Raw genomic sequence first — 19,394 nt, forward strand, 5'->3', positions numbered from 1 at the left:
TACATCTTTAGGAGAATAAATATGTTATGCATAAATGGAAATATACTTAAGTATGCACACACATATTCCCTCAAGCTCATCTTTATGCATCAAGTTTATGAAATTTGAACAGTATTTGCATTTTTCTGCCTGTGAAATATAATTAGGTGATAGCTTGTACTTACCTACCTGTTGGAAAGCAAAATTTTCTAACAATTGATTGGAATTGAGTTCCTAGGTTTTCATGAGGAAAAGTTCCTCTGCTATGAGGTTCCTATTGGAACTTTATACTGTAAACATGCTGAGGTCAGTGTGATCTCAGGCAATACAAGGATAAAGTTAACTACAGGTGTTCAGAAGAAATAATATTAAATTCACTAAATGTATTCTTTACCACAATAAAAAGAGATTAAGCTGTAGTAAAATAGGGGCAGCGTAGCTGTTTGTTTTGTGTTTTATTTTTTGTTTGGTTTTTGTTTGTTTGTTTTTTTCACCCCTTAATACTTCTGTTACTAGAACACCCACATACTTATACACCTTTCTAGTAGCCCATTTATATTATTTTTTTGTGTGTGTGTTGTAGAAGGGAACTGCAAATGTGTCACACATTGGCTGTTGCCATGGTTGGCTGCTGCTATAGGATAACTGCTACCTGTCTGTTCTACTGTCATCTAGAGCATTTCTAAATTCCTACTGTATGTTGAGGGCTGATAATATATGAGTTTCCTTTCTTTCCAAACTGGGAGGGTCTCCATGGCCAGTCAGCCATTTGCTAGAGGTTGTTATAGTACATACACAGAGACACACCCACGCACCCATGCACGGGTGTGTGTGTGTGTGTGTGTGTGTGTGTGTGTGTGTGTGCATACAGTGAGTATGGAGCCACTTGACTAAATAAATAGATAACCATATAGCTATAGCTATATAGATGAATCTAGATTGTTAGACTGACAGTAGGAAAAATTATTTTTTGCATTTCTGTGAATTTTGAAAAGCTCTTTATTATTCAGCATTTTTTGGACCAGTTGAAAAGAGAGGCAACAGTGCATATAGAATCAGCCTGAGTGTCAGAGAAACCTAGGTTAGGGTCCCACCCTAGCACACACTGACCATGTGACCCTAGGTAGGTATAACCTTTCCATTCCCCAGTCAAATCTCTCAGACTATACATCATATAGTAGTTACTTATTAATCTGAATCAGTAGACGGTGTTTCCTCACCTATAGTATATCAATGAAATTGAAGATTCATACCATCCAAAACAAACACAGACCACCTTTCTCACAGAAAAGAAGCTACATGAGCCTAATCTAGGAATCAGAAATATAATAACTAAGATGGAAGTATAATTTTGGTCACAGTATTTCCAGAACAGTTTCCCATTGACTGCAATAGTATGCCTAATTATTTTGTATATCTTTGGAGATAAAAATGTAGTTGTTAAATATTGAAAGGAAGACTATTTAAAAATTGAGACCACACTTTCCCTAAATCTTTCTTTCTTTGGTTTAAACAGCTCTAATTTCTTCAACTAGGACTCATATTCATTTCCCCTCATTCTCCTGGTTGTTCTCTTTACTCCATATATAAGGTATACTGCAAAGGTATCCTTGTCTTCCTTATCATTTCCTTTCTGTATAGATATTTAAATGAACTCATTAATTCAATACAACTATTTTTTGTTCCTTCTAGTGGATAGGCACTCTTCTAAAAGTTCTAAGGTAAAGGTAGGTGAGACAAATTCTGCTTTCAAAAAATTTACATTATACCCCCCAATTAACAAAGATTTCTGTAGTTCACAGTTTTTAAAAACTCCAACTCTGGCCAAAAACTAGTACATTTAAAAAAATTTGCTATTAAAAGTTATTCCATAGATTTTGTAAACAAGAAATTCAGAATCTATCGATTTGATCATATGGTTACTTTTATTATTTATATAATTAAAAATGTTCATGATACAGAACGTTATGCTAAATCAATCTTCCATCATTCTTATAAATCAAACATGAGAATAGTGTATAATCTTTCTAAAATTTGGTTTAAACTATCTGATAATATTTTATTTAAAAGTTTTATATGTATTTATTATGCATATTGATTTATCATTTTCCTTCTTTGCTTTGGCCTTACCTAGTTTGAGTGTCAAAAGAGTATATCATAAAAAGAGACTGGAAGTTACCCTCTTGCTTATTATTTCAAGAAGTTTACATAGCTCATTAAATATTTCATATAATTTGTTTGTGAAGGTATCAAGTACTGGAGTATTATTTTTCCTTTAGCATTTCATCTATGGCTTGATTATGTTTTCTGACATTAAGTTATAGAAATATGTGTGTGTGTTTGTAAAGAGACATAGACATAGACAAAAAAGACAGACATAGAGACAGAGAGATAATTTATTATTTTGTTATTCTGGGTTTATATTTATAAATTCAAAAAAATTACATTTTTGAAAGTATATCCATTTGAACATTTTCTTGGCAAATGGTATAAGATATTGGTCCATGCCCAATTTCTGCCATACTGCTTTCAAGTTTTACCAGCAATTTTTTAGCAAATATTGAGTTCTTATTCCCAAAAATTAGGTATTTACACTTGTCAAATACAAAGCTACTACACTCATTTGCTTCTTTAAATTATATGTCTATTCTATTAAATTAATCTACCTTTTTGTTTCTTAGCCAGTTCCAGGTAGTTTTGAGAAGCAAATGAGTGTAGTAGCTTTATAACCTAAACCAACATAAATCATATGATCCTCTCAATAGATATAATCAACAACAAGAAAAACTTTTGGCAAAATAGAACACTGAGAAGGGATTTTTTGAGTGTGGATGACATAAAATTCACTTGAAAGAACAAAAGGGTAATAATATAACATACTAAAAAAGGTAAAGGAAGATGGTTTACCAGTACCAGATTTTAAACTACCTTATAATATGATTTATGTTGGTTTAGGTTATACTAAGTACTACAATGAATGAATGGAAAAAAGTTTCTAATGGCTACCCCTGTGCAAAATGTTGTGGATAATAATACAAAAGCAAAGGCAGTTCCTACTCTTAGTGAGATTGTTTTTTTTAATAATGCATGTATATATGTGTGTATATATGTGCTCACTGTTTCTGTGTCTGTCTGTCTGTCTCTCTCTGTGTCTCTCTCCCCCTTCAAACACTTTGCAAAGAAAGACAGAATGGAGGGAAGAAAAACCTGATCAATCTCCATTAGGCTTTTTTTTTTCTTGTGGGGGTGTGATCAAACCTTTCATGCAAACATTTTCCAGATGATCTTAAGGCTAAGTATATAATTGTAGTCTCTTCAGTTAATGACCAGCAGGTGGTCACAGTTTTTCCAAAGTTCAAAAACTAATTAGTAAAATTTATAGCAGAAGACAGTGGTTATATTGAAGTTTGTTTTAAAAATTCAATATGTTAAAATTTTCAATAATTAACTTTTTAAATAAAGCTTTTGTGAATTTGTTGCATTTGTATTTGTAAAGTTAATAAAACAACTATACTAAAATTCTGGGGGCATTTTTTGCTATGAAAATATAAAATGAATAAATATAATACAAATATATACAAGGTATTTAAATACAAGCTATTTGGGAAGGAAAGGCCCTAGTATTGAGGAAATCCAAAGTGTCTTCAAAAAGGAATTGATGCTTCAGTCTTATCATAAAGGAAGAGAGTGAATGTATGAAATAAATATAAACAGAGGGAGAGTGAATTCTACGTATGGGGAAAGGCCTGTGAAAAAGCATGGAAATGAAAGTGTGAAGAAGAAAGTAAGGCAGGTCAGTTGGATATCAGAGTATAGGAGGGGGAGCAATATACAATGAAACTGAAAAGATGAATTGTATCTAGATTATAGTACTTTAAAGGGTAAATAATAAGTTTGTATTTTATCCTGGAGGCAATAGGAAGCCAGCAGAATTAACTGAAGAGTTGAAACATATGAATTTAAGGAAATAATGTTGTCAGAAATATATAGAATGTATTGGATGGTGAGAGAATTTAGACAGGCAGGCCAGTTAGAAAGCTGTTTCAATAATCAAAGAAAGAACTAATGAGTACCTGATGTAAGGTGATAGTTTCATAAATAGAGAAAGGGCCAGCTGAGAGAGATGTTTTCAAGGTAGAAATAGTAAGATTTGAAAACCCATTGGATAAGTGAGAGATAGAATTTCAGAACACTGCCAGAGATAGAAGTTCAGAACACTGCCAGGATTTCATACCTGAGAGAACAGAATCATGGTACTGTCTTTAATAGAAGTAATAAAGTTTGAATGACATTGTGTGTGTGTGTGTGTGTCATAAGGTAGAGTTCAATTTTAGGTATGTTGAGTTTAAAAATTTCTCTGGAGCCATCCAGTTTGAAACATTCAATATGTGAATGCTGATATGGACCTACAAATCAGGGAACGCTGCATACGTGAGTATGTATATGAAGTATATGGGTATTCAAGGAAAACCAGCACCTCTGGTATGCTGACTCGCTGACCCCTTTTTAAGGCTGTGTATGCAACATTTGTTATCACCTGACACAACCAATGGCAGCTGATGAAGTTCCAAGTGAGAATATAGAGGAAGAAGAGAAGAGGGATGGAGTATTTGAACTATTCTGAGTGCTTGGGACATAAAGAAAGGCAAGGACATGGCCAGTTCCCTCAAAGAGTTCACATTCCAATGGGGTAGGTAAGATACAAACATCTCTACATGTATAAGCTCTATAATGGATATATCAGAGATAATCTCAGAGGAAATGTGCTATCATTGAGAGGAACCAGGAAAGACTACTTGTAAAGGTCAGATTTTACATAAGACTTGAAGGGAGCCAAGGAATTCAGCAGGTAGAGACTGCATAAGGGAAAGTTGTCTTTGGGAATAGCCAGTAAAAATGCACAGAGTTGGCATATGGGATGTGTTGGGTGGAAAGAGCAAGGAAGGTGGCGTCACTGGATCAAAAAGACTGGAAAGGAAGCCACCAGGTTATGAAAGCTATTAAAATCCAGCAGAAGTTTTTATGTTTGATTCCAAAGGTAACAGGGAGCTACTAGAGTATATTAAGTGGGAAAGTGACATGATCAGACCTGCACTTTAGGAAGATTCCTTTAGAATCTGAGTTGGAGTATGGAAAGACTTAAGGCACAGAGACCAACTAGAAAATTATCAACAGTTGGAGTCCTGCTTCTGATACATAGCAATTGTGTGACCCTGAACATATTATTTATCCTTTCAGTTCCCTCAAGAAATTCTTTAAAACTTTAATTAAAGAGTATTTACTAGCTGACTTCAATGAAGAGTGCTTCTATACCAGGAATTCCTTACAGGAAAAGAAAATCAACTGTTTGGATTTACTGCCATCTCAGTTCAGAATGTTCAGCCCACTAAAATCCCAATATTTTTCATATGAAAAGCTTTAGAATAACCTCCTCTACAGTAGTGCTATATCAGTGCAACTGATATTTTCACTCTACATATAAAACTTGAAGTCTTTTCTTTTTTTTTCCATATTGTTCTAGATTTTTGTTTGATCTTATTTCCAATGTCATCCTTCTCTCTTTCAGTCTTCTCTAGTCAACCCTTCTCAATGCCAGACCAATTATCCTTATATTTCTGATCATCTTTTTCTATTTGTTTTTGGAGGGAGGAAGGCAGGGCAATTGGGGTTAAGTGACTTGCCCAAGATCACATCACTAGTCAGTGTTAAGTGTCTCAGATTGGATTTGTACTCAGGTCCTCGTGACTCCAGTGAAGGTGCTCTGTTGACTGTGACTCCTAAATGCCCCTATGATTATCTTGATGTTGGCTTTTCTCCACTCAAAGTCTCTTTATATTTCTATAATTTCTATGATAGTATGATTATTGATTCTAGCATTTATATAGTACTTTAAGTTTTATAAAGCACTTGATATGGTATTTCATTTGACACTCACATCAACTCTGTGAAGTAGGTGTTATCCAAATTTTGCAGATGAGAAAACTGAGGCAATGAGAATTTAAGTGACTTAATAAAGGTATCACACATAGTTAGTAATTCTCTGAGACCGAATTTAACCTTAGCTCTTACAGCCTCTGAAACCCACACTTTAGTACCACTCTAATGGCACCTGAATATACAATAATTTAAGAGTTTCTTATTCTACATTCAAAGACCCCTCTATTCATTAACTGTCTCATTTTATTTTATTTCACACTATTTCTCTCAATAAGTATTATCTCTAGCCTATCAAACTGGAAAACTTTTCATGTCTTGTATATAAACGAGTATTTCTTTTGTTTTTCATTCTGATTTTTATCCCTATAATTCTCTCCCTTCTTTATATCAAACTATTTAAATCCTACTCATTCTTCAAAACCAAACTCCAAAAAGCCTTCTGAGATCCTTCCTTTTATACTCTTTGATTTATATACCATCTTATCCCCCTGTCCTACTCTGCAAAAGAATTTCTGTATGTTTTTTTGCTATATTGTAGTATGCATGCGGGTAAGAATTGTGCATTTCTCTGGACCTGGAGTCAGGAATAGATGCATTCAAATGTGGTCTCAGATATTTATTAGTTGAGTAACATTGGAAAAGTCATTTAACATTTGCCTCTTTCCTCAACTGTAAAATGAAGATGATAATAATAGTAACTACCTCCCAAGATTCTTGTAAGGATAAAATATCTGTGAATCACTTAGGACAGTCTGGCATATAGTTAGGGCTCCCTTCCTTCTTCTTGGCCATTTTCGTTGCACGTTTTAGAGATTTAATTCAATTTGAATTGTTGAGCAAATATTTACTAAGACCCTCGCCCACACAAGGCATCATGCTAAATTTTGAGGCTAAAATAATGATTACAATGCAGGCTCTGCTCAAGAAACTAATACTTTCCTAATATGAATACACATATAAACGTAATAAAAATGAGAGTAATATGATACAGAGGAATCTAGGGAGAAAAACAAATTTTGGGAGGAAAAATCAGTTTCTTTTGGGGGATAGAATGTGATGATAGGGAATACTTAAGGGAACAGAGGTAAAATTTTAGTTGGACTTCAAGGGGAGATATATCAATTGACAGAAATGTGTGTACAGTAAAGTTAATTTAAGGTATGGTTTGAGGAAAGCAATAGAAGAAGGTAAGCTTTTCTGATTTCATACGGCAAAGTAAACCTGACATTTTTAGAAGTTAGCCAACAAGTGCCCCATATAATTACCAATCCCAAATTGTCAATAACCAAGTCATAGCCCAATAATAAGCCAGAGCAACCTAACTGGAGAATGCTACATTCAAAGAGAAGCAGGACCCTACAAACTATAGCTAATAGAACTTCTGTCCACTGGTTCTCAATAATTAATATGACATGTATAAGTAATGGTGTATTTGAGTTACACTTTCATGATCTTGGAGCAAATGAGAATTGTGAAATATATCATTCACATTTTTATCGGTTTACTTTACATGTTATTAAATATAAAAATAGATGATTTAATATACATGTATGCTAGAAAATGGTGGTCAAGAGAAGTGATTTGCATTATCCTCAAGCCTTTAATGAATTCTTTCCTCAAATCAATAGAAAACCTAGAGCAACATAGCATGTTAGAAAAATACATTAGAAAACCAGCAATCCTGTGTGTTATACTGTTGATAAAAGCAGGAAAACAATAACATCAGTAGATCATAATAATTAATATTCAGATTCTTTTTTATATTATATAAAAAGAAAGTTGTTTATATAGTAGTTTCTCTTTTACTTTTGTGTGTGTGTTCCATTGTTCATTCTGTTAAATATGTTGCAAGTACAGTTTAATTTGGTTTGGGCCTTCTCAGGAGTGTTTGATATCTCTGACGTAGCAAAACCACGGAGAATCAAAAGTGAGGCTGTGTAGTAAAAGGGAATCAAAGGACATCTACTTTGTTTCCAATTCCTTGCTAACACAAAAATTACTTCTGTAAAAACTTTGCTAGATATGAAGCCTACTTCTTTTTCTTTTAAATTTATTTATTTTTAGTTTACAGCATTCAGTTCCACAAGTTTTTGTTACCAATTTTCTCTCCCTCCCTCTCCTGCCCCTCCCCGCTGTGGTGGCATGCAATCCAATATAGGTTCTACATATACCTTAATATTAAAAATTAGTCAAGTTGTAAAGAATAATAACAAATGGAATGAACAACTAGAAAGAAGAAACAAAACAAAACAAAAAAAGAGAGAAAGTAGTTTGCTCCCATCTGCATTCAGACTCCATGATTCTTTCTCTAAATGTGGATTGCCTTTTCCATCATGAGTCTTTTTGGAGTTGTCTTATATTTGTAATTGCTGAGAAAAGATAAGTCTATCAAAGTTAGTCATCACAGATACAATGTGTCTATAATTGTGTATAATGCTCTCCCGGTTCTGATGCCCTCTCTCAGTATCAGTTTATATAAGTCTCTCTGGGTCATTTTTAAATGTCTGCTCCTCTTTACTTACAGCACAATAGTATTCCATTGCATTCATGTGCCACAACTTGTTTAGCCATTACCCAATTGATGGGCATCCCCTTGATTTCCAATTCTTTGCCATCACTATAAGAAGTACTATGAATATTTTTGTTCATATGGGTCCTCCTCCCACTTGTATGATCTTTAGGATACAGCCCTAGAAGTGGTATTGCTGGGTCAAAAAGTATGCATATTTTTATAGCCCTTTGGGTATAGTTCCAAATTTCTCTCCAGAATGGTTGGATCAGTTCACTATCCCATCAACAATACATTAAAGTTGTGGTGGCTAGGTGGCGCAGTGAGTAAAGTGCAAGCCCGGGAGTCAGGAGGAACCGAAATGCCAATTACCCTCCAAAACAGCAAACAAACAAACAAACAAACAAAAACCCAATACATTAGTGTTCAAATTTTCTCACACCTTCTCCAGCATTTGTCATGTTAGTCAATCTGACAGGTAAGATGTGGTGTCTAAGAGTTGTTTTGATTTGCATTTCTCTAATCAATAGTGATTTAGAGTATTTTTTCATATGGTTATAGATATCTTTAATTTCTTCCTCTGAAAATTGCCTGTTCATATCCTTTGATCATTTATCAGCTGGGGAATAATTTGCATTCTTATAAATTTGACTCAGTTCTCTGTATATTTTAGAAATGAGGTCTTTATCAGAGACACTGGTTGTAAAAATTCTTTCCCAATTTTCTACTTCCTAATCTTGGTTACACTGTCTCTGTCTGTACAAAAACTTTTCAATTTAATGTAATCAAAATTATTCATTTTGCATTTCATAATACTCTCTATCGCTTGTTTGGTCATAAATTCTTCCTTTATCCGTAAATGTGACAGGTAAACTATTCCTTGCTTTCCCAGCTTACTTACAGCATCAGGCTTTATATCTAAATCATGAACACATTTTGACTTTATTTTGGTATACAATTAAAATATTGGTCTATGCCCAGTTTCTGCCATACTATTTTCCAGTTTTCCCAGCACTTTTTGTCAAATACTGTGTTCTTATCCCAGAAGCTGAAGACATTGGGTTTTTAAGCAGTAGATTAATATAGTCATTGACTACTGTGTCTTCTGTACCAAGTAGTTTACTTATTTCTCAGCCAGTACCAAGTTTTGATGGCTGCTGCTTTATAATACAGTTTAAAATCTGGTATGACTAGGCCATTAGCATTTCTTCTCATTAATTTCATAGCTCCTTAGCATTTCTTTTCATTAATTCCCATGATATTCTGGACCTTTTGTTTTTCCAGATGAATTTTGTTACTATTTTTTCTAGCTCTATAAAATAATCTTTGGTAGTTTGATTGGTATGGCACTAAATAGGTAAATTAATTTAGATTTGTCTTTTTTTAATTAATTAATTAATTTAGGTTTGTCTTTACTTTTTAAATGATTTGTGTGGCTTTGAGGAATTGCTGGTGGATATGCCATTTTAAAATGTGTTTTATTTTCCAGCTAATTCAGACCATCAGTGCTATGGATAGGGATGCTTCTGTAGAAGACCATTGGTTTTCCTTCAATCTCTCTACAGAAACCACAAGCAACTTGAGTTTTACTGTGAGAGATAATCAAGGTAGTGTCAATTACATCCAGCCTTTTCACACCTTTCTTCATAAAAGATGCATGCATGTAATGGGTGTTAATAACAACATGTTTTGCAAACTATTTTGCTACTTTAAAGAATGCATAAATCAATATATTCAAACAAAATTCTTCTTAATCTATCATGATTTAACCAAGCATTAAAAAATTAGACTGAAGAGAAAAACATGTACATTATGTAGCTGACTATATTATGTAAATAACTGACTTTATTATATTTTTATTTATATGAACAAAATGTTGTAATAACATAAAATATACTTGACATCTCTACTCCTAAGGTTAGTTATCATATGAAACAAGCAAACAACAAAAACACAGTTACTGGTTAGGTTTATAATTTTCTCAAATAAATTATAAAAGAAATTTTCTTCAGTTCTTAAAAAAACCAGCAACTCAGCAAAATTTCATGTAAAATATAAGATTAACAATACATGTCATATGGTTTAGGGCCATAGGATCATAGTCCTGAAGGTAGAAGACGCTTCAGAGATTACAGATTTGGTCTGTAAAATCTTCATTTTACAGGTGATAAAGCTAAAAAAAAAAATAAGTGATTCAGTGATTCATCTGGAGGAAAAGAGAGATTGTTTATCAGGAGCTAAATCTGAATCTACCTAGGGCTTATGATTCTAGAACCAGTGCTATTTCTATTGTATCTATATATGAAAGAGCTTTTGACATTTACTTAATTTGTCATAATAATTAAAGTATAAGCATTGATTTTTGATGAATCTTTAAAAAAAGGCTTTTTCTGTGCATTTTAATGCTATGCAGTTCTGATATTGATTGAAATGTTAAAATACTATATTATTGGAGACGTTATTTTAATCCAATCAGACAAGAAAACTTGGTTTTACAGCAGACTAAATTATATTGGGGGAAAAACACTTAAAGATTATCTTTTGAGGCTTAAAGATGAGTAGTTCCAAACTCTAGTAAAATACACATCTCACATCGACTTGGTTTATTATTTGGGTAAATCAATGTGGCTAAATTTTCAAAAGTTATGTTAAATAGGAAAAAAGTTTTCTTAATCCTAGATTTAAATAAAATATTTTAACTAAGCTTTTCTTATAAGGAGTTATTGATTCTTCCATGACTACCAGTAACCAGATTTCCATTGTTATTTTTAATGTTATTTAGGAACTTTTGAATTGGATGTTTTATTTGTACTAATTATAATTGAGGCAAACAGATGTGTCCAGCTATTAAAGGAAGCTTCCATGTGTTTGAATAGGAATAGGTCATACTCAAGTATACTATAGAAAGTAATAGTCAAGTTATGTAAGAGAAAGTTTAATTTAATCTTTATAATATGAATCATGATGTACAGTTTATGGAATGTTGTTTCCCCAATTCACATACTTATTTAGTGAAAAGGCATTTTGAAAAAAATATTTTAAAATGTATTACCATATTTACATAATTGTGATTAGGGTAATGATATAACTGATGAATATTTCTGATTACTCAAAATACCCAGGCCTTTTAGAAATTTATATTTGCCTTGCTTTTTTGTACCTTTAACTGAATTATATCTCTTTATATTTTTCATTGAAAGAAAGAGCTTTTAAATTGTGTTTCTATATTAATTTTTAGATAACACAGCTGGAATTCTGACCAGTAGAAGCGGTTTTAGTCGCAAAGATCAGCCTGTCTTCTATCTGCCAATTTTAATTGCAGACAATGGAATTCCACCACTTACAAGTACAAATACTCTTACTATCCATGCCTGTGAATGTGATGAGAATGGTGGTACACAGTCCTGCACATATGGAGCTCTTACGTTTTCCATGGGTTTCAGCACAGAGGGTTTAATTGCTATTTTGGCCTGCATTCTAATAATATTAGGTGAGAAATACAGCACTACTTTATGGTATAAATTGTTTTATAAAATGATATAATCCATATACAGTAAGAATTATAATGTTCTTTATTAATGCAATATAAAAATATCATTATGAACTTGGACATATTTACCTTACTGTTGTGACGGGAAATTACATAAACTTAGTCAAGATACATTGACTAGGGACACAAACTGACAATTTGAATGTTGGAAAATCTTTTGCAGTGAAGTGATAATCAAAGTATGTAAGTATGTGCATCTGTATGCAATTGCCAAAAAATATTGTAGCTTGCTCCTAACAAAGGTCTATTTTTAAAAGTTAAAAAAATAATTATATGATTTCTAGAATTTATAAAGAATTTTTTATATATGTGTATATACTACATATGTATATGTGTGTGTGTGTGTGTGTGTGTAAAATAGTCTTTTATGTGCTTAATATTTGTTAATACCTTTGATCCTCACAATAACCCTGGGAGGTATGTGCAATTATCCCCATTTTACAGATAAGAGAACTGAGAAAGAGAAATAAATACATAAATAAATGAACGAATAAATGAATGAAAAAATAAATAAATGGATGGATGGATGGAAGGATGAATGAATGAATGAATAAATGAACAAACAGGATCACATAGCAAGTAAGAATCTGAGGCTAGATTTGAACTCAGATCTTCCTAACTCCAGCCCCAACTAACTATCCAATGCTCCATCTAGTCGACAAATAATGCATATCACCAAAATACTTATGAACATTCCATCTGAAAACAATCATGATTAAAGCACAGGAAACGTATGGGAGTTGGGAATATGGTTTCATAATAGAGATGTAGACCCGGATATGGAGAAGGAAATGGTATACCACTCCAGTATCTTTACCAAGAAAACCCCAAATGGGATCACAAAGACTCATATACAACCAAATGACTTAACAACAAAAGGCCCAGATAATCATTGTTCCTTGAAAGGACAAAAATAGATTATTTCCTTTAATTCTCTTTTCTTTAGTTCTTCCCATTTTACTGTTCTAAGGACCTGATCCAAAGAACATAACTAGTAGCCTATGGAAAAACATATTCTTCCTAATACATTTGACTCCTATCATAAATGTATATAGGAAGGACAATAGAAGGGAAAGGAAATATAATAGGAAGAACATAAGTACAGAGCTAACCAAGAAAATATTAGAGAAAAATACAGAGATGAAGAAGAAATAGGGGCGGCTATGTAGCACAGTGAATAGAGCACTGGCCCTGGAGTCAGGAGGACGTGAGTTCAAATCTGGCCTCAGACACTTAACAAAAAAACTAGCGATGTGACCTTGGGCAAGTCATTTAACCCCAACTGCCCTCCAAAAAGTAAAAAAAAAAAAGAAGAAGAAATAAAAAGACATTCCTATAAATACAGCAATTTCTCTTTTACCTCTTGGTCCTAGTGGTTAGTGAGAAGAAAGGATTCTTAATTTCCCATAGAGGAGGGAAATTTTAGAATTGGATAACATAAAATATAGTTTTTAGTGCCCCTAAGAAGCTACTGCAGTCAAGAAACAGAAAGAAATAGTTCTTGTAGGCTTAGTAGAGTGGCCATTCATAGGCAAAGTGGGCTTGTAGTGACTTCAGGAGAAGAGACCATAGTTTTGCATGAACTGACAGCTAGGTTATGAAGGTAGGAGAGGTAAAAAAATCCATAAAATAATTCATTTTAGAATAATTATAAGCTTCTTCTCCTGCCCATACATGTTAGACTTTAATTTATTCAAGTAAATGCCTGTAAAGGGCTTTACAATCCATAGATTTTAATAACAATTGTTATTTTTTCTACAATTATTATCATTGTTACTAGGAATGTTCTTATTTTACTGAGATTGGATGGAAATTGTCCTTAGATAAGTCACTAATCAGCTATCATTATTTTCTATTTAATGTTATATTATTGCAAAGATCAATAAAATTGCTGCTTTAGTCATAAAATAAAAATATTGGGATGGATTCTCATCTTCTGTAGACTTACAGACAGCATCTTCATAATAACTCCAACATTAGACTTTGGACATGAGCTTTATCTTACCTTGTTCCAACATGATTTTAGTAACTTCTGCTAGGTCTTTATAAATTTTAATTTTAGCCAGCTTGGATATGATAAGCATTTGGCACAGAGACATCCATTTAAAATGTTTTCCTTAAGTTTTTATTGATCAACACTATTATCAGGAAATTATAATTGAGTTCTTTTTATGACAACTTTAGTTCCAGTGCAATTTATTGTTAAGTTCCTAAGACAAGGCTGAAGTCTCTTTGCTTTTGTGTGTTTATTTCCTTGCCTTGATACTATTGATTACAGAATTTTTGAAGTTTCTGTTATTTCCTTGAATGTTCTGCATTGATTACTAAAACCTGGCTCTTTAAAAAGAACACTTCTACAAATTTTGGTGACAGGGCAGGTAGGTGGCACAGTGGATAGAGTGCCAGACCTGGAATCAGGAAGAGCTGAGTCCAAATCTGTCCTTAGACATTTTCTGGTTGTGTGACCCAGGGCATATTACTTAACCCTGCTCTGGAGAAGGAAATGGCAAACCAGTTCAGTATCTTTGACAAGACACAACTGAAGTGACTAAAACACAACAGATTTCTGGTGTCAACAATCAGATCCGGAGTGACCATAAACAAATTTGCTATTATCACATAAATAAATTCCCCTGAATTAAAATGACAGAAATACCGCTTTTATAAAAGTGTTATTTCAGAAAGAAATCTAGATATATAAATGAGATATATATCACTTCAAAAGGTAGTCTCCTATATAGTGCCCTTCCATCTAGAAAAAAAATCTAATGAATATAATTCATCAAAAAATTCTGAAACAGCCCTAGGGATATTTAAAGACTTAACAAATGAATATAGAAGAGAAAGAAGACAGTTTTCCCCTGATTTCTTTGGATTTTGATGAATGTAAAGGAAATAAAATTTTAAATAGATTGTCAGTGCCTTCTGCTATAAAACCAACCACCTCAAATTAGTGCAGGTATACTGAGGCAGGCTCATTTCTTTAAAACCATTAGCCACAAAAGAATACTAAATTTCCTGAATCCATTTTACATGCCCCTATATAGTTAGCTATTCACCAGCAAATCTGTTCACTTTATATTCATAGAATCACAGCTCTATAAAGCAAGGTTTATGCCTGAATTTGTAGCAAAATTAAGATTTGTAAAGTTTCATTGTCCTTTAAATATATCACAAATAGTTAATTAAGCTTCCTCTGTGTCTGCATGTTTGTCTTCATGTTTTCTTTTTCAGTGTTTGTCTTCATGATATTGGGACTAAAGCAGGGACAGAAACAGGCTCTATTTCCTGAAAAGAGTGAAGATTTTAGGGAGAATATTGTCAGATATGATGATGAAGGAGGTGGAGAAGAAGATACAGAGGCTTTTGATATTGCAGCACTGCGAACTCGCACTGTAATGAGAACAAGAAAGACTCGGAAAAATATCACCACTGAGATCAGAAGTCTATATAGGCAATCTCTGCAGGTGGGCCCAGACAGTGCTGTCTTCAAGGAATTCATTTTGGCCAAGCTTGAAGAGGCCAATACAGATCCTTGTGCACCCCCCTTTGACTCTCTTCAGACTTATGCATTTGAGGGAACAGGTTCACTCGCTGGATCTCTTAGCTCCCTGGAGTCAAGCATTTCAGATCCAGATCAGAATTTTGATTACTTAACTGAATTAGGACCTCGCTTTAAAAAACTAGCAAGCATGTATGGTTCCAGAGTTTAGGCAAAGAATTAGCTCTCTAGAGGATTTTTTTTTTAAAGATATAGTAAGGTATATGTGATCCTGAGGTAAACCAAGTTAATCAAAGCAGCAGACCATATGTAAACAAGTGGACTCTCTATCTGTATTGCCAATCAGCTTTTCTAGGTTTTCTGGCTATTATCGAATCTGCTCCATTACTTACTGAGACCATCCTCTAAGTTGCTTCCTTGTGACCACAATGAGTTAATGGTTATTCTTAAGTGCCTGTATCCTGCCTCATGTCTGAAGAGCAACTTGGGAAGTGGACAAAGTCAGATTTTATAAGTTGTGTCTTTGGGAGGACCCAATTTCGAGATATAACTTTGAAGTATACTTAAATGAATGAATGGGTTCCTCGCTGAAAATCTTTACTCCTCCAGCTCCTCCCTTGTAAATACTTTGCCAGAGTTAATCTTTAAACCATCTCCAAAGTGAGGCAGATAACAGGATTATATTGATTAACCAAAGATACAGTGTTTAAAACATGTGTTACATTTAGTAAAGTGGAAACTTGATTATAAAAAAAGACATGGGAATGTGTAGAAGAAGCACTTATGGGATATTTATTTATTTTTCCAATGATAAAACTAAAAATACTTTTATCACTATCAAAATGAAGGTCTATTATGCAGTGTCAACATTTATTCATCATTAAATTTGGATTTGTATGAAATTCTTGGGAAGTATGTTAAATTCATGATTAACATTTCACTGGTATTATAAAGTTACAAAAAAGGGGAGTACCCTCAAGCTTGAATCAATTTTCATCTTAAACATGATAATCAGCTATATTGTCTATTATAGTACATAAAACCCAATACTGTACAATTCAGGACATTTTCCCTTTTATTAAGAGCTAAGAAGATGACTGATTTCTTAGCACAGGTTTTTTTATTATGGAATATAAAATTAGGTGCAGTAGTCATTTTATTATAACAGTATTAAGGAACTTTAAAATGCTAAGCTGCTGGACATAAAACTTTATGGTTAACATTAGATAATAAGATAGTAAAACACTTTAATTTCAATCCACCTCTTCAGAAAAGGTTCTTTATTACATCAAAATCAAGTCAGACTTTAAAATCCATTTCCCGTTCTAGTTTTGGGATGGAAATTATTGAATAAAATGTGCTCACATGTCTTTTCTCTTACTGTTTCTGAATATCAAAAAGTAAAAAGGGGATGAACCCAAGCTGTTGGATATCTGCTGAATGATTTCTTCCTGATTTCATTGGCTATGATCGAAATTGGGTGAATAAGTACATTTAGTGTTCCCTTGTTTCTGTTCACTAAAGGCAGAACTTCTCTACCTTGCAATGAACTGGGAACTTTAACTAAATTTGAATTGGTGTCATGATCATTGGGTCACAGATAATGCCTTCTTGCTCTCAGGTAAAGTAAACTAAGGTAGAGCTACTAAGGTAGTCCTTCTAGAGGAGAAAGTTACACAAGTACAGTATCAAGTCTTCCAGAACTTTTGTTAGTGTGCTTGGAAGAGAAATAGAACATGGCAGTCATATGGTAATGTACCAACTGAGAGTAACTTTATATTCATAACAGCTTAAAATGGAAACCACCAATTCAGGAAGGAGGAAGTTTTATTTGAGTTGCAATTCCAAACAGAAGTGAACCTAGGGGCAATAAAAATTTGTTGGGAATTCTTGGTTCAGGAATTGGCAAGTATGATTAACAACAGATGAGGCAATACATAGAGAGTGGGCAAAAACTGAGTCTTATGGGAATGATTCAAAATCCAGATACGGATGAATGACTGTACAAGTTTTAAGAGATGCATGTTAATGTTGTGTTGGCACTTATGGGTCTAATGGCAAGGTCTAATGATTCTGAAACAGATGTGGCAGAATGGCTTCTAATTTGGATATTAGAAATATTAATAACTAAACACATAGACAAGGGACATGACTATTTACTCAACTGAAAAGTTTCCATTTAAAAGGTAGGAAAAGGATTGGTCTTTTTACCTCATTTACAAGTATAATTTCTTGGAAATTGTAAATGGTAATATTTCAGTAATGATCTCATATCTTTCTACTCACATAGAAATTATAGAAAGACCATTAGCTATATTTCTAATATTTTAATGTAATAATCTTTAAGGACACACACATGTGTGTGTTTAATAAAATCCATATTGATGTGGATTTTTATGCAAATAGTGTAGCCTCCTTTTTATAGCTTCAGTGTTTAAATAATAGTTATTTGAGATTTGGGTTTCTGTTTACCAGTTGTAGTGAAAATTGCTGATGGTATATGTTGCAGATCAAAATATTCCTGGAGCAAGTTTTCAGAGTCAGATTTCCTGCCTCCACATGCAATGCTCATTACAATTTATAATGTCTAAATGAGGAAGAGTAAATTCATCTATATATATGTATGTATATATATGTTTACAAACACATGTTATGCATATATATTTGTTTATATCATACATATATACATACATATAAATGTATGTATCACTAGTATATAAATGTATATCAGTGATTGCCTTCATGCAATACTGTGGAGACATACCCATATTGTTTTTCTAAAGGAATAAAGAAATATGGAAAATACAGTATAACACCTATGGAAGCCTATCAAAGGCAGAGGAGGAAAAGTTTTAGAAGATCGTTGATGCATGAGCTTAAAAGGAAATCAAATGAAGTACTTCGTTTAATATTAGCAATTGTTCAACTTAATCAAATTGTTAATTTGTTAACAAATTATGTTAATTTGTTACCACATTTAGTGCCCTTCACCTATGGGGGTGTGGAGGAACCTTCTAAAGCACAATAAATTAATATTTATTCATCAATATTCTTTCATCATCACTCACATTCAGGGAACTCTGAAGTACTGGAGATACATGAGAACTCTTTGAAGATAAAAACTATAGGACTAGTATAAAAAATGATTTCCTATGCGTGGATAATTACAATACAAACTGTTATCCAACTCAGCTTGTTATTGTGTAAACTATGCAAACAATTTATACAAAGCAGCAGCTCAAATACTTTTAGATACATGGCATCTTGGGACCACAATTATGCAATCTAAACACAGTAGAAAATTAGTTAGTAATGAAAGACTTTTGTCATGTATATATCATCAATACAGAGGAATCCAGCCTGATGCTGGATCACTCATATTTATTTCCTGAGCACATTGTACCACTGAGAATGATGTGCCTTGTAGAAGGATCAAACTATTCCTGTTATACCCCACGTGTTTTATACAGCCTGTATAACTAATGGGAAGGAAAAAAAGGATCTTCTATGGGGTTGAACTAGGTGTCCTATAAGGTCCTTTCACCTTCCTAAATGCTATGATTCAGTGGTTGTTTATAATGAACCTTTTGATTTCAGCAGAGTGAAAATGGAACCACTGCAGCTCAGAATATTGACTAACACCAGCTACCTTTTTTCCTTCTAGCTTGTAAAGGCAGATGTCACTATTCTCTAGTGAAAAGTCAATTCCCTGTCTCTTGAGGCAACACATCCATCATGGATTGACATTTAAACTTACTTTTATATATTGATCTTCTGCTTGAAAATATTTGAAGAAATTATGCTTCTGAGTCAAAATATTTCCTTTGACAAGTGCTGTTCATTTGAAGACTCCCGCTTCCTTCCCTCCCTCTATTTTTTCCTTCCTTCCTTCCTTCCTTCCTTCCTTCCTTCCTTCC

General features: G+C 33.2%; 1 protein-coding gene across 2 annotated transcripts in view; it reads left to right on the forward strand.

Moving 5' to 3' along the window:
* The window catches only part of CDH19 (cadherin 19), a 156,437-nt gene extending 137,906 nt beyond the window's left edge, over window positions 1–18,531 (forward strand). For both annotated transcript variants that reach the window (XM_069099583.1, XM_069099582.1), the window contains 3 exons: window positions 9,915–10,032; window positions 11,664–11,915; window positions 15,210–18,531. In XM_069099583.1, the coding sequence (XP_068955684.1) occupies window positions 9,915–10,032; window positions 11,664–11,915; window positions 15,210–15,688 (849 nt within the window). In that variant the 3' untranslated portion in view covers window positions 15,689–18,531. The remainder of the gene's footprint in view (window positions 1–9,914; window positions 10,033–11,663; window positions 11,916–15,209) is intronic.
* The last annotated feature ends 863 nt before the right edge of the window (window positions 18,532–19,394 follow it).

The sequence above is a fragment of the Petaurus breviceps genome, unplaced genomic scaffold (genome assembly GCF_028583685.1).
Source record: "Petaurus breviceps papuanus isolate PSGF00001 unplaced genomic scaffold, PetGlider_PUasm1.0 38, whole genome shotgun sequence".
Lineage (NCBI taxonomy): Eukaryota > Metazoa > Chordata > Mammalia > Diprotodontia > Petauridae > Petaurus > Petaurus breviceps.